The following is a 26,278-nucleotide window of genomic DNA, read 5'->3' as shown; positions in this document are numbered from 1 at the left end:
CAGTTGCGCTCAGCACTCGTTAGCAAGCTCTTCCCTCAGGCCAGTGTTCTGGGTCCTGGGGATGCCAGGCCAGCCCTGGTGTGTGGAGATCTCAGGACCTGCAGGGCAAGTCAGGGTTAGAGGGGTGACTTTATACTCAGAAGAAAGGTAGCAGTCCCATAAGGATACGCAGGGCATCCCTGGGTGACACCAGGGAGCCATTAAATCTTCCTGTTTGGGGTGGAGCGAGTGGAGAAGTCCGGAAAGGGATTGAACTTTGGAGCTGGGACTTGTCACCGTGGGGACCAGGGGATGTGGGGCTGGGGGACATTCTGGGCAGAGGGGTGGCTCACACAGGAGCTCATCTACCATGCAGGGCCTGGAGCGGCATGTAGCTGTGTTGCTTGGGCCAGCTTCCGGAGTGAGCTGGGACACTCGTGTCACTGACCGAGAGCCTGGAGAAGGGAGCACAGGGACTCTGTGTGCCTGACACCCCGGCGGTGCCCAGAGAACACTTGTCAAATGAATGAGTGAGCAAGCGGAGGTGGGAAGTTATCAAAGCACCCGGAGAGGTATTAACACTGCTTCTGCTGTGCGTCTGCCCTGCTCCCCATCTGTGAATGGGATGTTCTAATCCACCAAAATAACCCAGTAAGTTAACATCCTCAGGTTGTGGAGACTGAGGCACAGAGCAGTTAAATCGCCTGCCCCGCCCAGGAGCACCTGAGCTGTGATGGGGTTTCCAGGCGTCTGCCATGTCCCTCTTCCTCCCAGACCAGGTGGTGGGAGCCGCAGGGATGGTCAGAGTCTGGCTCACATTGGACACTAGGCTGGGCCTGGTTGGTTGCTTGTTTCGGGAGTCAGAGGTAACTTTCCAGCCAGTGGGGTTTGCAGGCCTTTGTCCCAACTCCTCCCAGCACCACCCCCGCCTCCAGTCAGCCTCCTGCCTTCGTCGCTGAGGGAAACAGTGGGCCCTTGTTTCTCCAAGTCCGGAGCTCCGAGCTGTGTGCGGAGCAGCGTCCAGCATTGGCCTCACAGGATGGCGTGACTTGGAAGTGTGGCACCCACAGACCTCCTCCGGCCACAGCGGGCAGCCCTTTCATTGACACATCCTTGTTCCTGGCCAAGGGACAGATCGGACCCCTTCCGCAGAAGAGAACAAATTCCTGGGAAAGTTCCCTTCTCTGGAGGCGGAGTGTGGTCAGAAAAACAAGATGACAGTTGACGTGAGCTCCCTTCTGCCCGAGCCCCCTCCCCACCCGATCTGAGACATGAAACCTGGCCCACCAGGGTCCCTTCCTCGGCAGTGTCCTGGGTTCTTGGGAGCCCAGCCACTCCCCCACCGTGACCCTGCCTGAGCGCCCCTCCTGTGGGGCACCCCCAGAGGACCCACCTTCTCCTTCCCAGCCAGCAGGGAGAGACCAAAGTCCCCTTGAGGTATCTGCAGGAGGATAGACTCCTCAGGGTGATCATGGCTTATCAGACTATGAGAGGAGAAGCCGTGCTGGGGAACCTTCTGGAGCCAGAGACCGCTCCACTCAGGCCTCGGCAAAGATGCTGCAGTGAGAGACAGCTGAGCCAGGACCAGACCAGACCTGATGTGTGTCCCAAGTTCTTGTGAAATGGTTTTATTGGCATAAAAATGCTTGAAAAATACACAAAGGAAGGTGGCCGGCTTCCAGAACTCAACTGTTTACCTTCGGTGGAGCGGCCGGGAACGCGGAGAGCTTATTTTCCCAACAGCCATGGCTGTCAGGTCTACAGGCTGCAGGCTGATGCCAGGCAGGAACGGGCCAGGGGCGTCTCCTTTGTCCACCTCCTCCCCCACAACCACGGGGACACGTTTGTGTCCCCTCATGCTGCACAGGAGACCTGGACGCTTCTCTTCGGAGGAGTGCATGCTGCTGCGGACGGACCTTCCAGCAGGTCCCAGCATCTCCCGTGCGACCCAGTTCTCTTCTGTTTCCAGCTGCCTTGGCCTGAAAATATTGGCCTCCTGCTTGTGGTACCTGTCACGGAGGAGCCACGGGTCACAAACATGGGCTGAGGTCTGTGGCATCTCCTGGGAATTTGCTGTTCTTTGCCCAGGTCACCACTTCCCACCGGCTTTGGTCCCTCCTTCCAATTCCGTTTCTTGTTTTGTTTTGTTTTCCTGGGAAGTGGGGTTGGATGGGAACGTAATACCGAATCCACAGACAGAACCAAAGGGCCCTTGCAGGTTCCTGTGTTTGTCGAAGGGGAGACTGAGGCCCGGGGGGCCGATGGGCTGGTGCACAGGCCCAGGGCGCCGGGCAGCGGGGCTGCAGGCTGAGCACACAGGGCCTGCCGTTCCGCCTCCATCCGGGGCCCAGCTGGGCGCTGCCCAACCACGGGGCCTCACCTGGCCGCTTGGTGGGTGCCTGGGGCTCTTGGTGTCCTGGTCTGTGACGGTGACAGCGTCACCCTTAGCTCTGGGGTTTGCTGTGAGGACAGCATGTACTGCTTCCCTGTCCCACCCAGGAGCCCTAGAAGGGATGGTCGGCTTCCCAGCTAGTCCGACCTCTGTTCTGTTCTGGATACAAGCCAGTCACTGTGCGGCGGGAGGTCTTCAGTATTGTGAGGTTCGAGGGACTTTAAAAAAATGTCCATTTGTTTTTGAGAGAGAGAGAAAGAGAAGAGAGAGGGAGTGCAGGGGAGGGACAGAGAGGGAGGGAGAGAGAGAGAGGAATCCAAGCAGGCTCCGTGCTGTCAGCACAGCTCCTGGTGCGGGGCGGCTCGATCTCACCAGCCTTAGGATCATGACTTGAGGCGAAATCAAGAGTCAGACACTTAATCAACTAAGTCACCTAGGTGCCCTGGGATTTTTTCTTTTTTTAATAGGGGGAACCCCTTAACATCTTTTCTGGCAGATACTAAAAACAATAACAACCACAACAATAACTAGGAGTTAAGGGTAACACGAGGAAAGAGCTGGTACTTTCTCAAGGTTTAATTAGATAAGAGTTTAAGAGAGGGTGACAGGTGTGGGCTGGGTCACAGCAGTCAGCAGGATGTGGTGGGGCACCCCGAGTGGCAGGCTGTCACTACCCCAGGCCGGAGGGGATACGGGGAGGGAAGGTGGTGTACGGGGGCCCCGTGGAGCGGTGTCTGCTCGACAGGGATGGTGGCTGCTGACAGAACTATGGCGAGGCTGTGAGGACAGTGGGACAGACAGCCAGACTTTCCTCTCTCCCATCTTCTCATGTGCCTCCAGTGGGCCACGCGGCCAGAGGACAGGGCAGCCAGGTGGTTGTGGCGCTAGAGGACCACCTCCCGAGGTCCGGGTGGGTCAGGGATGGGGGTGGGGGCACTGAATGACACACCCTGCTTTGCCTGTGCACGTGAGCGCCACCACTTCTCACTGGCAGATCCTAGGGAGGTTTCAAAAGTCCGTATTCCCCACTCTCTTCATTTGTAAAGTCAATTCTTATCCTCATGGTTGGAACATGAAAACGTATTTTTATCACGTTTCCTGCCTAGAGTGAACATCTGTAGCTGTCATTGTGATTTCTTTACTAGCAACTTGGAAACAGTCAGCCTTGACTTCTGGAGGGAGCCCCACTTGTGTGGGGATGAGTGTAGGGTCGGGGCTGGTGGCTTTCTCTGGCCTCTGCTGAGGCCGTCCAGGGGGTCAGCCAGGTGCCGGGCTGGCGCCGCTGCCTCCGAGGGGTCGGCCTTGCAGGTGGTGGTGGCCGTGTGCCGGCCGGCAGACATCTGGCGGGTCAGGAAGCGTGGTGTCCGGCCGCCCCGGCTGTTGGCAGGTGCTCCTGTCTTGGGGTCAGGTGATGCCGACTGTCAGCCGGGCGGCTCTGGCTCCCTGGGGATGTGATCTTCTTAACCCCGAGTTCTTGAAAAAATAAACACAGCCCCCAGTGGAGCGGGGCCAGCCGTGCCTCCCGGGGTCCCTCACTGTGTCCATGATGAGCCCTGATTTCCATGTGACGTGCAAGCTGCCGGTCCGTGAAAGCAGCACCCCTTTGGTTCATGAAGATCACAGCTTTGCTGAGAACGTGTAGTTTCGTGGGAAGAGTATCTCCTTAGATCTCAGTTTAGACCGGGCTGTGTGACTTGAGAGCCCTCGTCTCCTCCCTACCTGAAAAGTCCAGGTCATTGAGCAGACGAGACGCGTTCAGGATACATTTTCTCTGTCCAGGGATTTCGTAGCTACCCTCGCTTGACCGGTGGCTGCCTCGATTCCGTGTGTGTGTCTTCTGTATGCGGGGTAGCGGGGCACTCGGGGCCACAGACACAGACGCGGGGCCTGCCCCGGAGCTCCGGGACCTCAGCGGGTGTGCGCCCTCTGTCCCGTCCGTGTTCCCCAAGAGTGTTTCCCCGGCGTGGAGGGCTGGGCGGAGGGGTGGGGACTACAGCGGGGGCAGCGGGCTCTGGCGCTGAACTTGTTCTTCTTCTTGTCCTCCCCGCTCCCCTCAGCTGAACCTCAGCCGGCCGATCGAGGAGCAGGGCCCCCTGGACGTCATCATCCACAAGCTGACCGACGTCATCCTCGAAGCCGACCAGAACGACAGCCAGTCCCTGGAGCTGGTCCACAGGTTCCAGGTGGGCAAGGAGGGAGGGCCGAGAAGGGCTCCGCACATCCCGACCGCCGCAGCGGCCGTCCTGCCGAGCAGTGCGTGGTGGCGGCTCTCCTGCTGCCAGGACACGGGCCTGGGGTCACGTGCGTCCCTGCCAGGGCCTTGGTCCCCGTGGGTGTGAAATGGGGTCCAGCCCAGGGCATGGTCGGCACCCCCTCTGCTCTCTACCTGTGTAGACCAGAGCACTGCAGAGTCCGGATGTGGACCCCACACCCTCAGCACATAGTCACGGTCAGTGGTTCTCAGTTGGCGTAAGGGGTGGGACCCTCTTTGAGAAAGGGACCCTTAGGGGCCTTTGAAGTAGAACAGCCTTGGGGCCCCTGGGGGGCTCGGCCAGTTAAGCGTCCGGTTCTTGGCTTCAGCTTAGGTCATGATCTCACAGTTTGTGAGATTGAGCCCTGCATCAGGCTCTGTGCTGCCAGCACGGAGCCTGTTGGGGATTCTCTCTCTCTCCCCGCCTGTCTCTCTCTCTCTCAAAACAAGTAAATAAACTTGAAGAAACAGGCTTACTGGCCCCGAGTTCTGCCTTGATGGGGATCCCCCTTGCTGTGCCAACTGCTTTGATCCCTGCATACCATCTGAGCATGGACTGGATGCTCTTGGCCAGCTCCTCCCCCCGGCCCCATTTCCTCCCACAGCCTTGACCCTGCGGTGACCCACCCGCCAGCTTGGGAGGTGCTGCCTTTGCCCCCGCTGCCTTGCTCTGGGTTTTTCTCTGTTGTGGACAAGACATTGATTCATTGCTCTGGAAAGCAGCTCGAGGGGCACGAAAAACAAAGTCATACTATCAGTGAAAATGCAGCCAGAACTGAGGGCCTTCATGACAGGAGGGGGCGCTTGGGCGAGCTCTTGTCAGCGTGTGATGATTGGAGATTTGACGTCCTGTCTTTCTCTATCAGGACAAAGGGGACTCTCCTTAGCCTCCTCGCCACGCAGTAGCCCTGCTGCCAACACCATTTTCTTTCCCCCGTGTTGCCTCCCTGTGGCCCTCACCCCCTCCTCGGCCAGCTCAGGCCACTTCTGTGCAGGCGGCCCAGAAGCAGGTGTGGCCTGCTCATAGCCCTGCTGGTACCATGCCAGGCGTGGGGGGCGGGGGCGGGGGTTGTCCCCAGGTCGTGCCCTCCAGGGCCTTTGCTTTGCCCACCACCCAAAGTCCCTCCCGATGTCACAGGGCAGGAGGCTGTGGGAAAGGCGCATTTAGGCTTCTCTGTGACCTCCTGAGTCTTTGTGTTCTTATCTGTAATATGGTATTTGGATCAGGAAAACCTCGTATGCTGTTGGCGGGAGTACCGCTCCGGCCGAGCAGGTGCTTAGTAGAAGTTCACGGCCGTTTTGATCACGTGACCTCATGGAGCCTTTGTTTCCTCTTCTGTAAAATGGGGAGGATGCTAGCTCCTGCTCCTTAGGATGGACTGGTCGCTGTGAGAAGTAAAGGTCCGTGTGTATAAGGGAGCTGCTTCGGCTGCTAGCACTCGAGTACAGCCACCGCTGTGACTCAGGTTCCTGCTGTCCTCCTAGATGAAGGGCCTTAGCCCCCAGCTGCCCCAGTGCCCTGGGAGTTAAGGAAGACCCATCCCGTGGGGGGACTGCCATCCCTACTTCCCGTAAACACACGCACAGCCCACAGCCCAGGCCAGGGGTGGCCCAACAGCAAAGGAGAACTGGGACGCCCATGTTATGTTCTGGGTAGAAGAGAAAGTTATGGAGAGAACATGTCAGGGGATGTGGGGACGTGTGGCTTCAGAGTTTCAGCCACCGGGGGCATTTCCCAGGGAAATCTTGACTGGGTCCCCTGGAGCCTGTCCCAACCAGGGCACACACTCTCGGCCTGCCCTCAGATGACTGCGGTGACCTCAGTATGACCTTCCAGCCTTGGTATTTTGGGGATAAATTTTCACTGTGCTCTGTGCTTGAGCATGAAGCCGGATATCTGATAAGGCCAGCACGTTTCCTCCTTTGTGAAGAGAACAATCCTTTAGGGAAAAGGGTGACAGGCTGAGCTTTCCAGAGGCCCCAGAGAGGGGACAGGCGGGGGCCGGTGAAGAGAAGGACCCAGGGACGCAGGTGAGGGCTAGGGGAGAGGCCCGCTCGGCTACACTCTGGCCTCTCTCCTGCCACCAAGTCACTGTCCAGCACTGACCTGGTCACCCGCTTCTGCTGTAGGATTCAGAGCCACGCCAGACAAACTGGCACTTGACCTTGGTCACGTCCCTTGTTTTCAGATTCTTGTTTTAATACATATGCTGGACTTCAGCGAGGAGACGTTGGCTTGGGTGGGTGAGGACCACAGGGTCGGTGGTGGGGAAGCAGTGTCTGGGGCTTGGCTTCACAAAGCTGGCCTTTCCGCAGTTTGTTGTGAATAAGGAACCAGAGTAAGATGGTTTGTCCCCAGAAGGGGCTTATCTTGAGGCGCCTTCTTCAGGTGGGATACTCAGGTCCCAGGCAAAGTGAGTCAAGGAAGAGGAGGCTCGGAGGTGTTCCTGACCAGCCCTAAAGCATCCTGCTCCCGGGGTGCTGCCGTGAGGGCCTCTAGCTTGGGCTAGAAAGGACTTCTCAGAGCCGAGAGGTTATGCTTTTTTCCTGGCTGCCTTTGAGGACAGGTTGGAGGGTGTGGGCCTGGGGTTCACTGCGGATCAGGAAAGCTGGTTGCCATAGAAACCACTCCCCTAGTCTTTTTTATTTATTTTATTTTTTTTTAAATATTGGCCCCAAGAGAGCTTTGCTTGGAGAATTATCAGGATGATTCAGTTGTTTTTCTGCACCAGGGTTCACATGGAGCCTGCAGCCTGGTGCTGTTGTGGCTCGGCCCCGAGAGCCATCGATCAGTGCACAGACCTGGGGGTCCCTGCCCATGTGGGTGAGCAGGGCTGTGGTGTGGGAGGGGCCCTGCCTCTCAAGCTGTTTTCTCAGGGAAGGAAGAAGAACCTTTTTCTCACTGTGGTGCCCAGGGCAACCTGGCGGGGGTGGAGGGGGGCAGGGGGCAGACCTTCTGCCGCCTCTTCCAGTCCCAGAGTTGCCCAGAGGGGTTACAGTGATTGTGTTCTGTGGGGCATGCAGAGCTTTCTAGGAGGATCGTCCCGGGGCTCTCCCTGAACGAGCTTGGAGAGCTTGGAAGAACGAGGTTTGAGTTTGAACTGACACCTCTTCTCCTCCTGACTCGATTGGCTGGGAGACGGTGAAGCATTCCACAGGTAGTCCTGGGACCCCTCGTCTGAATACCGGAGCTGTGCTGTGCACAACATGGTTCTCGTGCTTGGAATTCCTTCTTCATGCCCAGCTGTCAGCTCAGGTGCCCCTTCCTCAGGGACACCTCCCTGATTATCTCACTAATGACATACCTGCCATCCTAGGCCCTCATAGTTTTATGCTTTTCCTTCCCTCGCTTTGGAAGTGCAGAATGCTTTATCAGTCCTTACTATCAGTCTCTCTCTCTCTGGGAATCATTATAAGCTGCACAGGGGCAGGGATTGCATCTGCTCCAAACTCACCGGGTATCCTCATTGCCTTCCATGGTGCCTGCTACGTAGGAATTGCGCCCACGTGTTTGTGAAGTGAAAGAGCACTGCCAGTGTGGGTGTTGTGCAGGGCGTCCTGGTGGGTCAGAGAAAAGAGCAGCTGCCTCCAGGGGGCACTTGGGAGCGGGACCCGGGGAGGGCTTATGAGGCAGATCGAGCTGCCTGTAGGGAGCCAGTGGGGATGCCTCGGGGTGTGAGGAACCTCAGGAGGAACAGGCTGGGGAGACGGGGCTTTTTGCTGCCAGGCTGGGGAGCTTGGACTTTACCCAGCAGGCCAGGGGTTAGGGCGAGAAGATCAGATTTCACCGGAATGAGAGAGGACCCGCTTAGGAGGGGGACGTGGCCAAGGCAAGATGAGCTCTGAGCAGTGAGGACACCGCAGTCATTGGGGCCTGGCAGTCTCTGCAGGGAAGAGGGAGCTCGTGCCCTAGAGCTCAGCAGTGCTCCCATCTGTGATCCTGGGCGCCCCTGTGACAGGCCTATGAGGGACAGTGCCCTACTCCCCTCTCATGTCCCCAGGCAGTCCTTTGATTGTGTGAAATGGATCTGGGAAGGGAGGAGGCATGCTTTGCACATTGGTTTTTTTCAACCATTGTTTTGCCTGAAAGGAAACCGCTTTTTGAATCAACCCTCAGTAGCCGGGCTCCCCACCCCCCACCCCTTATCTTGAAAAACCTGTTTATTGAGATATAATTCACACGCGATTCCATTCACTCATTTAAAGTGGACAATCGATGGGTTTTAGTGTATTCATAGATCTGTGCAGTCCATTTTAGGACATTTTCATCACCCTGACAAGAAACCCCAAACCTTTACCACCTCCTGTCCCGGCCCTAAGTAGTCACTACTTTCTGTCTCTGTAGATTTCCCTCTTCTGGACTCTCATAGGAACAGAATCATACAACACTTGACCACTTGGGACTTCCTTCTTTCATTCAGCGTAACGTTTTCCAGGTTCATCTCTGTTGTAGTGCAAAACGGTGCTCCCTCCCTTTTGATGGCTGAGTAACCTTCCACTTGGATACACCACTGTGTATCCAGGCATCCGGTGACAGGTTTCCATCTCCTGGCGGTTAAGAATACCACTGCCATGAGCTTTTACGTGCACGTTCTCGTTCCTTCTGGTAATACACACCCAAGAGGGGGACTGCTGGGCCATGTGGCAACTGTTCACTCGGTTCAGGAGCCGCCAGACTGTTCTTCCTAGAGCTGCGCTGCCTTACGTTCCCACCAGCTGTGCGGAGGGGTTTTGCCTTCTCCGCATCCTCACCAGCACCTATCCACTCTGATTTGAGCTCTCCTAGCGGGGCTGAAGTGGGATCTTGTGCTTTTGATTTCAAGTTCCCTGATGGTGGCTGATGCTGGCAGGTATCTTTCCGTGTGGTCATTAGTCATTTGTAGCCCTTCCCGTAGCCCTCCTTAGACTTCCTGCTTAGATGTCTGGAGCCCACAGATTTGCCTTTTTCTTCCTCTGGCCTGTCATGCCCCTAGAGCAGAATGGTTCGGGACATCGATATCGGAGCCTGTTGCCTGGCTTCAAAGCTCTCCCCACCACTTCCTGCTGGTTGGCCTTGGGAATGTCTTTGAACTTCCCCTGTGCTTCAGTTCCCTTGTCTGTAAAACAGGGGCAGTCCTAGTACCTACCTCCCAGGGCTGCGGGAGGACGGAGTGTGTTGACCGTGGCAAGTGCTTAGAGCACGGACCACGTGGGCTTGACGGTCCCAGAGGCCGGGCATGGCCTCTGCTGGGTCCATGGGGCTTGCCCCTGCCTACCAGTCTGGCTGCGGAGTCTGGTGCCCCCAGACATCAAGGGGGTGGCTTCCAAGGCCCTTCCTGCCCCATTCTGTCCAGACAGGCTCGGCCGCGCTCCAGTAACAGGCGGGTCCTCCAACTCAGCCCAGGCGTATTCCTCCCCCCGTGGCCCATGTCATCAGAGGGCAGGCTGAGCTCCGCACGCCTGAGATCTGGGGCGACGGAGTGGCAGCAGACCGGTCCTCACGGCAGAAGGGAGAGAAGTCCATGAAGCGCACCCTGGCTCATGGTTTCTGCCCCAAGCACCACGTGCCGTGGACTCTGAAGTTCCAGTGGCCTCACTGATTCTTGTGGCCATGACTGCCACAGGGAGTCAGGCATGTATGATGTGCTTGCAGGCCAGGGGGCTGGATGTGGAGACAATTAACACAGCAGCCCTGCTGTGCTCTTTCCTTCTGAGAATTAAAGATGACAGTTGCTGTGAGGGTTGAAGAGTTGATAGGCACAGGGCCCTTAGAACGGCGCCTGCTCCGAGCTCGTGCACATGTGTGCACACGTCCCCACTCCTCCTTACCATTAGTGCCTGGGGTGTGATAACATGTAGCACTGGGTGACCCTTCAGTCGTGCCAGCCTGTTGTTACTATTACTACTACTACTACTACTACTACTACTACTACCCCCTCTACCACCACCACCATATGGACAGTAGCACTCCTCATCATGGCTGACCTAGCAGCTCTAGGTCGTGATTATAGTCAGCGAGGCAGCAATTATTGAAAATGGCCCCAGATTGGAGGTGTCCTCTGTGAAACGTGTACTGACTAAAAAAAATTTTTTTTAATGTTTTATTTATTTTTGAGAGAGAGAGAGAGAGACAGCGTGAGCAGGAGAGAGACAGGAAGAGAGGGAGACACAGAATCCGAAGCAGGCTCTGGGCTCTGAGCTGTCAGCACGGAGCCCGACGCGGGGCTCGAACCCACGAACTGCGAGATCGTGACCTGAGCCGAAGCCGGACGCTTAACCGACTGAGCCACCCAGGTGCCCCATAAACGTGCACTGAGTTTAAAGGCAGGGCCAGGTGGTGGTCAGGGAATATCGGTCCTGTGCCCGGCTCTGCTCTCACCGGTTGCCCCACCTGCCGTCCCGGGAATGTGCTGGGATGACAGCGTAGGACAGGGACATCGTGAGCAGTGGTGGACGCCTCCAAGACCAGAGGCGTCCTCTGCCCTGCCCCCGCCTCCTAGGGCTCAGAGATGATTTCACAGCTGCGTTGGATCAGACCCTTTCAACCTCGGATGTTCACTGGGTGGCCGCCAGCATGGGGCTCTGTGCTGCGTGCCGGAGGGACGGCGTGGAAGCAGAAGAGCCCAGATTTTGTTCTCCAGGCCTTCTTACCGGATGAGGGAGATGATATCTAAACCTAACATAAATAAAGTGGGTTACTGTCAGTTTGGAAGCAGGGCTTAGTGGCCCGTGGGCCTCCTGGCTGGTGCTGTCAGAATCGGAACCCTGGGCGCCAGAGAAGGATTCGGATTCGGGCAGTCACAGTGGAGCCCTGTGAGAAGCCACTGCTTCCTGAGCGTGTCCCCACTGGCCTTCTGTGCTTGGAAACTCTACCTCTCTTATCTCGCTTTGTGCTTATGTCAGTGCCCGGGAATGTGGAATTACTCCCCCATTTTTCAGGTAAGGAAACAAGCCCGAGGAAGTTAAGGCTCTCGCCTGGGGTTGCTTTGTCCAAACGCGACAGACCCAGGATCATAGCTCGTACTCTTTCAAATATGCCTCAGAACAGCTTTGGCAGGCAGCTGACGGGCCCCTGGAGGGTGTGAGGGCCAGTGATTCAGGGTCACCTGAGGGAAGAGGTCACTGTCTGAGATTGCCTCTGACCGGCTGGTGCTGCTCGGTGATAAACGTTAGCCAGCAGATGCCAAGGGAACTGGGCATAGCTGGTGACCCTGGCGTCAGAGGACAGATCCTGTCCTGAGGTGGCCATGAGGTCAGTCTTTTCGTGACTCCTGCCCTGGGTTACGAGGCCACCCTCCCCCCCGCCCCCCCACCGTGGTGGAAACGGCCACACAGTCCGCCCATTGTGCACCCAGATCGGGCGCTGGCGGTGAATCATCCTCCCTCCCCAGGGGAGGTTCGTGCCATTTAGTGCCATTAGCTGCATGCAGGGCCTTTCCTGCGTAGAGTGGAAGACCGGTCCCCCAGGCAGACCCACGACTTGATGACCCCGTGACCAGCCCCCAGCAGAGCAGGACTTTGCACAGCGCCAGGCGGGGCCACAGGAGGGGCTGCCAGCCTGGAAGCCTGAGCTCTAACCCAGCACGCTGGCTGCCGGCTGCATGTGGACAGTCGTGTGTGTGTGTGTGTGTGTGTGTGTACGGTCAGGGTTTGAGGTACGTTGGGTTTCAGAAATACTAACATTTATTATTAATGAGTTTTTCCAGGGTTGAGGAAGGAGCTTTATGCACCTTGTTTCCGGGTTCCTTAGCCTCGGGCTGGATGGGTCTGTACTGCGGGGCGTCCTGTGCGCCGTGGGGCATCCGCCAGCATCCCTGGCCCCCACCCGCTGGACCCCCGTAGCCGTACCCTCGGTTGTGACAGCCAAAACTGTCTCCACACATTGCTGCCTATCCCCTGTCCCCTGCCCCTCTCCACCCTCCCCGCCCCTCCTCCCCTTCCCCCCCAGCTGAGACCACTGCCTTCCTCGGAGCTCAGCAGCTCTGAGAGCTTCAGGGGGTAAGTGAAGCCCCTTCCATTTAAAAAGTGTGGTTATTGAGGCCTCACTGGTCACAGTGTCTGGGTTTGGAGATGGGGTCTCAGGCCAAGAGGTTTCAAGTCTTGTGGGTTTCTTCCTTTGGTCACACCTGTAGCAGAAAGCTCACCTCCCATTCTCCCCCTGTTTTGGGGCCATGACTTCCTGACTTGGCTTCTGTGCTCCCCCGGCAGGCTGTATGCTCACGATTAAGCCGTTGTGGTTTCCTTCACCTTCTCTAAATCACAAAGCCTCTCACCAGGCAAGCCGGCCTCTGCTGGCCTCGGTCCTCCGAGGCATGAGGATCTTCTCGGAGCCCCTCCCTGCACAACCTGTGCTGGTGGGGTCCATGCCCACTGTCTCAGACCCCACACCGCCCACCTCCCCTCGCTTCCAGCCCCTGACCCAGCCTACACCTCTCAGCCTATTCCTGGATCTTTTAGATCAGTCATTGAACATCTGTTATGTCATTCATTCGACAAGTCTTTTTTATTTTTAACGCTTTATTTATTTTTGAGAGAGATAGAGCAGGAATGGGGGAGGGGCAAAGAGAGAGGGAGATGCAGAATCGAAAGCAGGCTCCAGGCTCTGAGCTGTCAGCACAGAGCCTGACGTGGGGCTCGAACCCACAAACCGCGAGAGCATGACCTGAGCAGAAGTCGGACGCTTAACTGACTGAGTCACCCAGGCGCCCCCGTTCGACAAGTCTTAATTGAGCACCTACTGTGTGCCAGAAGTCCTCAGAGAAGTTGCAGGTATAGTAATCAATAAGACAGATGAGGTGGATTCAGCCCCTGCCCCCCCCAGAGTTGTATCTGTGTGCTTGTGTGCGTGTGTGTGTGCGCGCACGTGCGTGTGGGGTGTGGGGACAGGGAATGCCAACAAAACACAAGCAGAGGAAAAAGTAACCCGGTCTCCAATTATGGGAAGTTCTAGGAGGAAGAAAAATCAAGGCTGTGATAACAGGGAAGCTCTTGTCACTTGAACCTGCAGCCTCTCTGAGGAGTTGACACTGGGGTTGGTGTCGAAATTTAAGGCCTTTTGCTTGAGGGGTGATCATGGAGCAGGCCGGGGGGGGCGGGGGAGCGCATCTGCCAGGCCCTTTGGCGGGACAGGCACAGAGGACCCCGAGCACGCTGGTGCAGCCGGAGCACCTTGCCCAGTGGGGAGGGTGTACCAAGTGAGCATGCCTAATGGCTGCTGCTTAGAGCAGGCCCGAAAAGGACACTAGGAAGTCAGGCAGTTGTCTGCGACCCCTCGGGTCCCTGCCACGGGGTGTGGTGTGTGTGGTATGGGAGCAGCGGCCGCCTGTCCTGTGCAGCTAGGGTGGCTGAGCAGAGGTGAGGCGCCCAGGCACCTCTGGCTAGCACGGGCCCTGGTTTTCCCAGAGTTCAGCAGCGCACTGCACACCCTGCCCTGGTTTCATGTGACCCCTCTCCCCCCCGCCGACAGCAGCATGGGCACCCCGAGTTCTGTGAGTAACGTGTGCACCCCCAGCATAGCACTGGAGAGCCTGCGGCATCAGGGAGGCCTTGGCTTGTTCTGGGAACAGAGAGTTCAGCTCTGGCTGGAGGGCTGGGTGGGGGCGGGCATGTGGGGCAGGCTGAGCAGGCCTGTGGCCTGGACCCTGGGAAGTGGCCCGAGGGCAACCCCACCTGGGGAAGCCTCACCTGGGGAAGGGTGTGGTGGTGTGTGGCAATGCTCGCGAGGAGAGGGTGCGCGTGCGGGCCCACGTGCGGAGGGGGTGCGCAGGGGTTAAGATAGGTGCTTAAGGAGCGTGGCAGCTGCTGTGTAACCTGGGACTGGGCGGCCCCTTTCTGGTCCTCACTCAGCTGCCAGCTCTGACTGTTGGGCCAGGTGACTGCTGGGACCCCCCTGGGGTCCCCACAGCGATCCCTTAATGGAAATGCTAGTCGGTCCTGGTTTCGCATCAGGCTGGAGGGGGAGCCTTCTGAGCAGCACCCAGCCCTGCAGCTCCCTTTCCCAGGTCCAGAGACGCTGTGACTGGGCATGTGACACTCGTCAGGGTGAACAGCCTGGCCAGGCGCCATGCCAGCCTCCCGCTGATGGAAGATGGAGAACACATATAAGTTTGGTGCCGAAGTCTGGGGACAGAAAGGGAGGGCTTGTTTTCTGTGGGGGCCTGGGAAAGGCGGGAAGAAGGCATTTGCCGTCTCAGATAACAGAGCGTTCTCTTTACTTCCAGCCCTTTCTTCTTCGGCATTTGGGGTGGTGTTTTGGCGGTAGCTGATTTCTTCACAGACTTTTGTGTCAGCTCTGCGAACAGCGGTTTCTCACCCATGGGGACCACACTGTGGTGCTCACGCTGCTCTCCAGGTGGCTGAGTGAGGCACATGACATTAGATGGTCTGGGAAGATGACTCAGGTGAACAGTCATGGGGGACATCTGGCTTTGGGGGGCACGTGACCTAGAGGCCACAGGAGGGGACACCGAGGCCAGCGCGCAGAGCCACACACCTAGGAGAACCCGTGGCCTGTGGGGTGCTCAGGCCCAGCCTGCCCCACACAGCCCTCTCTCAGCACCTCCCCTCCCCTCCCCTGGAAAGGGTCCCATGTCCCATCAGCGGTATGAGTCTGTACGGCTCACTGTGGACACAGGGTCCTGGCTGATCCGACCTCTCCTTGTCCCTCCTGAACCCCTCGTTCTGTGACCATCCCATTCGTCAGCAGGGACGGGTGCAGGGTGGTCATTGCTGGTGCTCTTCTGCCCTCCCGAAAGCCCCACCCAGTGTTTCTCCCCCTTCGTGCCCAGCCTGGGCCAGTGAACCTGCCCAGGCATCTCGTGGACTGCAATTCTGGTGGATTCCTTAGGTGTGGCTCTCAGCGGTCCTGTCTCCTCCCGCCTCTGCTGCCCAGCCGGCCACTTCCCATCTGAGGCGCAGCCACGATCGGTTCCCCACGGCCCTGAGCTTTTCAGGGGCTCCTGTGTGTCTGAACAAAGACGGTCTTCCCTTCCCCACACAAAGCCATTGTTCTGACACTGGATCTTGAAACGATTTCACATCAGCCCTTTAGGCTGCCTCGTTCCGTTTCATGGCTACATGGTATTGCCTTAAATCCTTTTCTTAACCAGTTCCCTACCGATGTCTCAGGAACAAGCTGTGGTGATAAAAGAACCTTGTGCACGAATCTGCGTGCACACGTGGGGCATTCTGGGTGATAAATACCCGGAAATAGAAATGCTGAGTTGGCCTGTTCTTAATTTCGGCAGGTGCCCCGTGTCCTCCCATAAGGTGGTACCAGTTTACACCCCCACCAACCTGGAGCTGGTCTGTGTCCCCCCACTTTTGGAAATGCTTCTCATTGGTTTAATTTCGCACGTAGGTCTGGGGTATCGGGGGTACCAGACCCTAATGGTACCCCCATCCCATTATGTTTGGCGCCAGCGCTCAGGGCCGTGGCAAGGGCAGGGTCTGTGCCAGGCTCATGCAGCCTGTCTGTCTAGGCCACCTGGCCTCTGTCTGGTGCTGTGTTCACACCTCGCCTTTCTCTTTGGAACTCCCTGTGCTGTGAGGGCCCGACTACCCCAGTCTGAGCTCATGGTGTAAGTAACGGGCCTGGAGAGCAAGTGCAAGTACACTGAGGGGCAGAGGACATCATCTTCCTTTCACCGGCTCCGCCAGATCATGCCAGAGGTCGGGCAGTGTCTCAGTCTTTTCCGCATGGCCGACCCCGGCCCACATGCGCCTGATGCTGGCTGTGTGTCGGACACACCGCTCAGGCCTGTCTCTTCCAAGTTGGGCCGTGGGCCTCGCATGCCGACAGACTGGTCACTGCAGAACTCAAAGCTGGCCCCACCCCTGCCCGGCTCCAGACCCTGTTGCTTTAGGATCACGTCCAGGCTCCCTGGCTGGTGTGTCTCCAGCTGTCTGTCCTTGGTGCCTTATGTAACCTCCCCTTTGAGACCTACGTCTGCCCAGCCGTGCCAGCCTCCCTCCCCCCGTGCCTTTGCTTTTTCTGTCCCCTCTGCCTGGAATGCCTTTTCTCCCCATGGCCCACACCAGTGACCCTTCATGGCTCAGCACCACTGGCCTCTGGAAACCCTGTCTGTTCCCTCCACCCCCTGCCCCCACGGCTAGATCAGTGCCCTGAGCTGCATCCCTGCATTCTCCCATATGGTAGTGCTCCCTCATCGGTCCTCACTAGTGCCCTTTACATGCTCCCTCTGCACTCAGGAGCCCCTGGTGAGGGTGGGTGGAATGCAGCTGCTCTGTAGCTACAGAGGTGCTCCCGCCCTGATGTGTGTGTGTGTGTGTGTGTGTGTGCGTGCGTGCGTGCGCGCGCATGCGCGCACGCACACACACACACTTCTCAGGGGCTCCCTCTCTTCTGGCCTCATGTTCTCTGGGAGGCCTCAGGCTGAGTTCTCAGACACCAGCAAGCTCCCCAGAATACAGATGAGGGCTCGTTAAGACCAAGGTGTCTGTGGGCATGGAAGGCCAGCTCTCCCCAAGGAGCCATTCTAGAAAGGTTAGAGACACAGCAGGTGAGGAGGTGCTGTCTACATACCAGGGCTGAGTCTGTACTGAATGGAGAGTTCCCTTAGTTACTGCACAGGACAGCCCGGGTACCTGTGGTCCTACTCAGGATAGTGAACTGACGTCTGTCCCTGACGCAGAACCACTGGCTCTCTGTCATTCGTGTTCCTGTCCTTCCCTCTATTGCTGTGGGCACGAGTGTCCCTGTCCTAACGAGCCCAGGTCCTGTGTGGCCATTACACTGTGCACATGCTCTAGGGAAGCAGGCCCTGGGTTCCAGGGCCCCAAGAGCTTTTTTTGTTCGTTTATCACTTCAGAGTATCAAAGAATCCTAGGACTGGAAAGGCAGAAAGGATATAAATGCATCATCGCAACCTACTTGTTTTGTAGATGAGAAAACTGAGATACAAGTGACATCAGTGGCTTTCTGAAGTATGCATAGAGTTAATGGCAGTTTTAGGACTTGAAGCCAGATTTCTTGACTCTGCCTTTGCCTTAACTTTCACACTGTCTTAGGGTCCTTGTGGTGGAATTGGGATCGCCCAGGTGCAGCTGGGCTGTAAGAGATGGCCAGCCAGTGACTGGAAGGTAAAAAAGCCTTGGCTGATGGTCAGGGACTGTTAACATAGGTTGTGTACTGCACAGCTCAGTGGTACACTGTGAATGGCATCCTGTGTGGCTAGACTCGGCAGTCCTGCCCCCTGTATGTACTGGATGCCGCCGCAACCTTCTCCTGGCCTCTGCGAGCCTACTCCCAAAATTCAGCTGTGTGCATCTCCAGCCCCAGCCCTATGCCAGCCCTGGCCACCTCTTCAGACCCCCGGCTTGTGATTCTTGAACAGCCGTGGGTGCTTTGGTTTGGCTAGGGCCGTGGTTGGCTGCCTGGCACGGTCTGTTGCATCCAGGCACCTGGGTCTTGTGTGGATTCTTCAGGACTGTCGGTGGCGTGTGGTTTTCTGTAAGGTGTAATGAACAGGCACGTATGCTGAGTGGTGCCGGGAAGGCTTAGCCTGGGAGACCTTTGGGCTTTGCTTTGGATGATTTCATGTCCGTGACCAGTGGTTGATGTCACGGCTTCAGTAGTCCGCTCAGCGGATTCGCTAGCTGTCATCCCGAGGAAGCTTTGCCCAGCATGGCTCACGACCACCCTCCCGTGGGGCTAGCCTCCCGGGAACGGGGTTCACTTTCTGCAGAAGCACACTGTGCCTTCGATGGTGGGATTGCTCATGAACCGTTGTACCTGTTCATCCTCCCTCCCCCCCCCCCCCCCCCCCCCCCCCCCCCCCCGCCCCAGCCTTCACTGCAGGTGTCCTGCGCATCTGAGATGCACGTGCTGGCCCTGAAAACCCCACACGTGTCCTGCCCTCGGCACCACGTGGGTCTTCTGCCCAGAGACCGCGGCAGACTCTGGTCTCTGCCGTGTCATTTGTTTACTCTCCCGAGAGGTGGCTGTCTTGTGGGGGTTGTTAGTTTGTCTTGATCCAGGCTCGGGAGTAGAAGGAGAGACTCTGGCCCAGCGTGGTGGCTCCTTGGGGCCTTGGGGAGCGGAGTGAACCAGGGCAGACCCTGTGGTGGTGGGAGGAGCAGGTGGGGCCGTGGGCTCATCTCTGCCGCCTCACTGTGTCCCCTCGGGCTCGTGTCTCCTTCCTTTTCTCCTTCCTGAAAAGACGGGCTGGACTAAGGGGCCCTCGGTCTTGCAAGGTCTGACCATCCGGGACTCTGCTTCCGGCAAAGGAACTTGCAGACTCTACTGCCATGTTTTCTTGGGTGCCCCAACTTGTCCTTGCACGAGATGCTGCGGGCCAGGCTCCCAGGCTGTACCGCCAGGCCCGCGGCCTAGGTTTGGGTCGACAGCACATGAGAAAGATGTCCTTTTTTTTTTCTTTTTTTAACGTAAATTTTACAAGAACACGCGTGAGAAATTCTGGCCGTAGCTAAAATCGAGATGCGTTTCCTTTGGCCAGGCCTCCCCGTGCCTTGTTTTGTCGACTAGAGGGCTCTGGAACCAGATGGCCTGGGTTCAGATCCCATCGTGGCTGCTTCCTCACTTAGAGAGAGCCTGGGCTGGGTGCCGAGGAGCTCTGAGTTGTGGTTTCTGTCTGTCACACGGGGCTGCGAATAGGACCTGCTGCGTAGGAATAAACGTGTCAGATCCCGAAAGCGTGTGGAATACCATTCAGCACTCAGTGAGCATTCAGGAAGCGTTAGCCACTCTCTCACCATCATTATTGTAATTAGTAATAACTCATTCTTGCCAGGGCCTCCGTCATGGCATTAAGACTTTAGGAACTGGAATCTTCCAGGCTTTCATCCAGCATTTGGTGTGGAAGGAGCTAGTTCAAAGGGCAGCCTTTGCGCCATCAGCTGGAAGGTCTGGGCGTGGGCTGTGCTCTCAGGAAGAGTCAGAAGGAGTGCGATTCCGTTGAGTAAGCCCAAGCTTACCGCTTTCCCGTAAAAGCCCCTGTGAGTAATTTCCAACAGCCGCAGGGAAGTTCTGTCAGGTCTTCCCCAGCATTCGTTAGGTGCTGGAGCGCTCACTGAAACACGTCCACCCTGACTCATGGAATCCGCCCAGAGAGCTTGTTCTGTGCATGGCTTGTGGGCTTCGCCCTGAGTGCCCTGCTTATGTGATGGTCAGGATCCTGAATCCCACTTGTTGTGATCCCCAGCTGACCGCCGCTGTGGTCCGTGGTGATGGCTGCCGTGGCTCGGGGGAGGTGTGGGGGGATCGTGCCCCGTCTCCCCTCCTCCATCTACTCCACACGGAAGGCTGGAGTCTCTGAGAGGGTGAGCGCAAGGCAGGCCACACTGAGATGAGGTCCTGGCTTCCCTGCTGAGCTCAGTGCTTTCATTCTCCCCCCCACACCCCCCCACTTTTTTAATGTGAAATATAATACATAGAAAACCATAGGTGTGAGCGAGCAGCTTGACGGATTCCGCAGGCCAGATCCACTGTGGGTCCACCACCAGACCACACTGCTCCCGGGCCACTCGTGGGCTCTCCACTCCTCCCCTGCTTGTGCCCGGCCTGTCCTGCCCCTTCTTTCTCCTTCCACTCGCAGTGAGGACTTCTGTCCTCCCGGGTGACATCTTCCTGGGGGAAGGGGACAAGGACTCTGAAGGAAGGAGGCTGGTTACCAAACCAGAATGTGAACTTTCTCCAACATGTTGGATGCCCTCAGCTCCCTGCTCCATGGATGGCGTCCAGTCCGTCTTCCCACACCACCCCTGGCCTGCGGGGTTTTTCTGAAACTTAACTTCAGTCCTAAAATTCTCCTCCTAGAAAGCATCTCTGCCTCTGCCTCCCAACGTTCAGGTTAACACGCAGGATGGTTGTCAGGGGTACCTGGCACTCAGCTTGCCCGGCCCTGCGTGTGACGTCTCGTTAGCATTCACCATGCCGCTTCCTGTCCCGCGTCGCTGGAGACTGAGAGTCCCGGGGAACAGGCGGGGCTCGCTGTCCCCATAGAGCTTGCTTAAGGTCTCCTCTGCAAGTGCTTAGATAGGACTGCTCGGGACGCCGCCGTTCAAACAGCCGGGCTCCCAGAGACCCGACTGCTCGGTCCCCGAGAGGTGTGGGTGGTGCCAAGGCTCTTCCTTCTCGTCGTCGCCAAACGGGTCCTTAGACTCTCTGGGAATGAAAAGCACTTCAGCCACTTAAGTTGCGTTTGGGGAGGTGACAGGGTGCACTGCCCAGGCCTTGGGTTTGACGCTGTTCTGGCTGGTTTTGAATCCTGGCAAAGCCCCAACTGATTGCGTGGCCTTGAGCCAGTCACTTTGCCTCTCAGAGACTCAGCGTTTTCATCTGTAAAATAGGAGTAAAAATACAGATGTTGATAGACTATAGAGATTACTTTGTGCATCAGATCTAACATTTTGTGTGATTGCAGCTATGGGAAACCAGAAAAATGGTTTATTTGTATACAGTGGTGGATTTTTAAAAAATAGGTATTTGTCTGCCTGTCTATCTATCTATCTATCTATCTATCTATCTATCTATCTATCTATCTATTTTGAGAGAGAGGAGAGAGAGAATCCCAAGTAGGCTCCACGCCATCAGCACTGAGCCTGATGCGGACTCAAACTCACGAACCATGAGATCATGACTTGAGCTAAAATCGAGAGTCAGATGCTTAACTGACTGAGCCCCCAGGGTCCCTGTGTGCCTTTGTGGATTGTTAGGATTACTGCCTCAAATATCCATGCTTGAGGGACTGAGAAGTTTTGTGATCTTTTGCATTCTTAACCAAGAATATATGGGATAGAATCCAAGAGACATGAAAACATTTATCTACACAAAAAACCTGTGCACAGATATTCACGGGAGCTTAATTTGTAGTAGCCATAAGGTGAAAATAAATCAGAGGGCCGTGACCTGATGAACAGATCAACAAAGGCGGTGTATGCACCCAGCGGAATATCACTCGGCTGTAAAACGCAGCAGAGCAGTGACACGTGCTATAGCATGAATGAGCCCTGAAAACGTTATGCTACGGGAAAGAAGCCAGTCACAAAAGACTGTGTTTGGTTCCATTTATAAGAAATGTCCAGAATAGACAAGTCTCTACAGGCAGAAAGTGGTTTCCAGGGGCTGGAGGGAATGGGTGAGTTGAAGCTGATCGCTAAAAGGTATGGGATTCTTTTTTTTTTTTTTTTTTTTGAAGTGATGAAAATATCCTCTAACTGTGCTCATGGCTGCACAGCTCTCTCAGATACTGAAAGCTTTAAGTGTTACAAATGAATTGTAAGCTGTAAGTGGGTGAACTGCGTGGTGTGTGGAATAGGTCGATAAGCCTGTTCTAAAAAATCATCCCTTGAGGTAGGGGCTATGACTGCCTCCACTTCACAGATGAGGACTGAGAATTAACGGAGGCCCAGAGTCACAGGGAGGGAAGGCAGGATTCTACCCCAGGTCCAGCAGCCTCCCCGCTCCCATGCACGGAACCTCTTCACAGGATTGGCCTTCACTTACAGAGGAGCCAGAGGCCTGGAGAGGAGAGGGGGCTCCCAGTGCTCCCCTTCCTCCCTCCCAGCTCCCCCACCTCTACAGGGGAGATTTCTAGAACAGTCCACTGGGCTGGGATCTCCCACTCCTGCCATGGAGGTGAGAGGGTAGGAAGTGCCCGGCTCTCGGGCCCACACAGTCCAACAGGCGGCCTTTCAGCAGCTGGGTCACAAGTGCGACGAGGTGAGGCCTGTGCACCAGGTCTGAGATGGGTGGTGTCGACTCACAAAAGCTCCTAATGTCGATGACATCCAGTTTATTTTTTCTTTTCTTGATTGTACTTTTAGATTTTTTAAAAATGTTTATTTACTTTTAAGAGAGAGAGACAGACAGTGGGAGCAGGGGAGGGGCAGAGAGAGAGGGAGACACAGACTCCGAAACAGGCTCCAGGCTCTGAGCTGTCAGCCCACGGCGACGTGGGGCTCGAACTCACAGACCGTGAGACCATGACCTGAGCTGAAGTTGGACACTTAACCAGCTAAGCCACCCAGGTGCCCCTGATTGTGCTTTTAGTATCATACCTAAGAAACCGTTGTCTGATTCAAGGTCAGGAAAATGCACACCAGTGTTATCTTCTGAGAGTTTTATAGTTCGGCTGTCACCTCACAAGATTGTTTTGGGTATGTGTGAGAGAGCGGACACACTTGCAAGCTGGCGAGGGACAGAGGGAGAGAGAGAATCCAGGATTCATACCCAGTGGGGAGCCCGATGCGGGGCTCAATCCCACGACCGTGAGATCATGACCTGAGCCGAAATCAAGAACCGGATGCTCCACCAACGGAGCCACCCAGGGGTCCCACCTCGTAGGATTTTTATATTAAAGGACACAGTGCTTGGAAACCGTATTTTCCCAGCAATGTGTGTAGGGCTGGTCCTGGGTACACGGTGGCTGCTATTATTTAAAAGTTATGATGATGACGATTTTTATTTATTATCATCTTTTCCATAATTAATCTCTCCCTGGGTTTCCCATCTGGCTCGCTGCCTCTTGGTCCTTCTGGAAAGATAGTGTGGGTGTTGGCATCTGTCTCTGGCACGAGGGGTGTGTGGGATTGAAGAATAGGAAGACTTGGTTACTTAGCCCCCTCCCTCCTCTCCACCGCCCGAATTTTCCATTATTACAGAGAATTTAAAAATACTTGACGGACTCCTGCCACACACTGCTGGGTCCCAGCACCCAGCCTCGCGAGTCGACGGCTTATGACCACTCTCGTCTCACCTGTCGCCCCTCACCATCCCCTGGGCTTGGTTACTTTGAAGCAGAGTCCACATGTCATATTTAATCCGTAAATCACTTGAGCGTGCATCTCTACCAAATGCATCACCACTTTCTAAAAGGGGGGCCTGCAGTGTTTTGGGAGAGGAGGCCAGAGCGCCCACGGCCGCTGAGAACCGAGGGGGCAGGAGCTGTGTGGGGGCGCCTCTCACTCCCCTGGAAAGAGCCGGCTGGCATTGTGGGCTCGGCCAGGACCTGAGCGGTCCACAGAGGGGTGTACCCTGGAGCCTGGGCTACCACGGGGCAGGAGGGCTGACCCCAGGGGCAGGGCCCGCCTGCCCCTCAGTCTGCTGGAGGGGCCAGGGCAGGAGGAGCTCAGGGACCTCGGGTCGGGTCTGCTGCCGGGAGTCGGCATGTTGTCCAGCCACGAGAATCCTGTTTGTTTTTCCCTCCCCCAGCTCCTTTCCCGTCCGGGTCCAAGTGCCCACAGCTGCTCCCTGACATAGGTTTCATTCAAAACGTGCATTTTGCACATCAGGTAACAGAATCTCAGAGATTAACCGCAGTTTCTTTTTCACAGACATAGGGTGAGTGGTAGAGGCAGGATTTGAACTTGGGACTTTTGCCTGAGTTTTCTGTTAGATAAGGGCAAACGTTTGCGTCTCCCTGCTCATTTCCTGTCCATAAATGGAACTGCAGAGGAAGTGGTATCTCTGATGTTCACCCCGGCCCTCTTGTCTGGCTCCCGTTCTCCATGGGGAAGCGTTGACGTGCCCCAGCCCGGCAGAGAGCACTCAGTTTCCCTCTTGGCATCACCGTCCCGTGGGCCTCGGGTCGCGGGGCACCCGGCTGGCCTCTGCCCCTTTGTCCCCTCAACAAACAGAGTTCCCTGGCCCTGTGACCAGAGCCGCCCGCGTCTGCTCTCCCCGCTTTTCCGTCGGCTCCCAGCCAGGCCCCCCTTGTTCACGTCCAGGCCCCCTTTGTAGGTGTGCGGCGGGCGGCGCGCTGAAGGAACATGTGTTTACCATTTGCCATGGAGACCGTTGGGGCCTTTCTTCTTCTGAGTGGCAATAAAACTGCACAGGGCGCTCACCCTTCCAGCAATTTGTTTGGTAATTCTAAGAGACTTGTGAAAAATGCATGAGGCCTGCGCCACAATAGATAGGCTGAAGGCCTTGGAAGGAAATGCACTTGTGGATAGCGGGGCGATTGGAAAAACTCTTTCTTTGCCCTCTCTGTCCTTGTCCCGAGAGAGATTGTGTTCAGGAATAATTCCTCTGTTAATACTGACGCTTTCATCCCGGGTCAAAAGCTTGTTGGCGCCTGCTTGTCAGATATTTTCCCCTTTGGTTTCTTCTAATTTCTTTCCCTCGTGAGTTTGGCTTCAATTCATGTCTTAATGATTCTGAGCTCTCTCTTTAAAGGTCACTGCCCTAACGCATAAAAGCAGGACCAGATCCAGCAACCACTCAGATACTCTTCTTGGGGCCGGGGGGGGGGGGGGGGGGCTTGCTCCATCCCTGTTGCCCCAGTATCCCGTCTGCTCTTTCAGATTACCTTGAGAGAAAAGTGTCTGCCTGAGCCCAACTCTGAGCNAGGGGGGGAAGGAGCGTGTCCAGACTATGGGACTCAGTTGCTGGGAGAGAATTGGGCCAGCCCAGCAAAGTGAGCATCTCTGACGCTGCCCTCTCTTTAAAGGAAGGCAGCATGCCTGCCTGTGTGTCCCCACCTTACCCTGTAATGCCTCTAGCAGGTGGCTGTCCGTCCAGTTCTCAGACAGCCCCACGTGTGGCCCTGAAGTCTGCCCCTCCACACACCAGCCTTCAGTTTTCTCCAATTTAGGCGTTTCAGTCAGATGAAGGAACTGAGACCCAGAGAAGCCAGATGGCCTGCCCAAGGTGACGTTGGGAGGTGCTAACAGTGGGGGCCTGGGTGTCGTGAGTCCTGGGCCCTTACTCTTCCCTCCACACTAGCCTGCTTCCTGGCGTGTTGGGGTGGGGGAGGAGGGGGTGTGTGTGGGGACATTTCAGTGCCTTCGGGTCACAGCCCAGAATATGCAATCTCTGGCCAGGATTATAGATGCAGCAGGGCCAAGCCCAGGAGACTTTCATTCGGCCGTGTGTCTCTGGCACTCTGCACCGTGATCTGAGCGCCGTGAATGATGTGCAGTTTGTTGAGTGGATGACCTTTTAGCACGAAGACACTGATCTGATTTCATGTGCACGTGGGAATCCTGGTGTCTTCATGAGTGACCTGCTCTCGTGGCAGTGTAGACCTGGCTCAAAGCAATGGTGCCAACACAGATAGTTGCTGTTGGGGAGCCTGCCACGGAGAGGTGCAGGCACTTGGGTGAGGCTGTAGGAGAGCGGAGCTGGGTACAGCCCCTGGCCTGAAGGTGTCTCTGGATAAACCTTCCTTAGGGACACTTGTCAGGGGCGCCTGGGTGGCTCAGTGGGTTGAGTGTCCAACTCTTGATTTTGGCTCAGCTCCTGATCCCAAGGTCATGGGATCGAGCTCTGAGTTGGGCTCTGCGCTGAGCATGGAGCCTGCTTGAGTTTCTCTCTCTCTCTCTCTCTCTCTCTCTCTTTCTGTCTCTCTCTCTGTCTCTCCCTCTCTCTGTGTGTGTGTCTCTGTCTCTCCCTCTGCCTCTCTCTCCTGCTTTCACACACTCTCAAATTAAAAAAAAAAGAAGACACTTCTCAGCTTGTCTTCACGGTCCCTGTGGGTGGCGGACGTGGGCCTGCCCTCATCCGCTTGGGGGCTTGTTCTGTATAAGCAGGAAGGTGGGCCAGCCACTGAGCTGACTTGCTGACAGTCGCCTCCTGCAGGAGGAGGAGGAAGGTGGCTTCTCTTCTGTGTCTGTATCTATAGGATGGGGGTACAGGGATGAGGGGATGAGAGCGTGGCGACTCCAGAGAGTTCATGGATGTGAGGATGAGAAGA

General features: G+C 56.3%; 1 protein-coding gene across 6 annotated transcripts in view; it reads left to right on the top strand.

Annotated features, from left to right (window-relative positions):
• The window catches only part of ITPK1 (inositol-tetrakisphosphate 1-kinase), a 175,248-nt gene that overhangs the window by 99,020 nt on the left and 49,950 nt on the right, over positions 1 to 26,278 (top strand). For 5 of the 6 annotated variants that reach the window (XM_039217300.1, XM_039217296.1, XM_039217301.1 and 2 more), the window contains one exon: positions 4,429 to 4,554. In XM_039217300.1, coding sequence (XP_039073231.1) covers positions 4,429 to 4,554 — 126 coding nt within the window. The other variant, XM_039217299.1, reaches the window with a different exon arrangement.

This window comes from Hyaena hyaena, unplaced genomic scaffold (genome assembly GCF_003009895.1).
Source record: "Hyaena hyaena isolate Hyena2069 unplaced genomic scaffold, ASM300989v1 scaffold_676, whole genome shotgun sequence".
Classification (NCBI taxonomy): Eukaryota; Metazoa; Chordata; class Mammalia; order Carnivora; family Hyaenidae; genus Hyaena; species Hyaena hyaena.
Note: the sequence above shows the minus strand (reverse complement) of the source record. Positions and strands in the feature narration are given on the sequence as shown.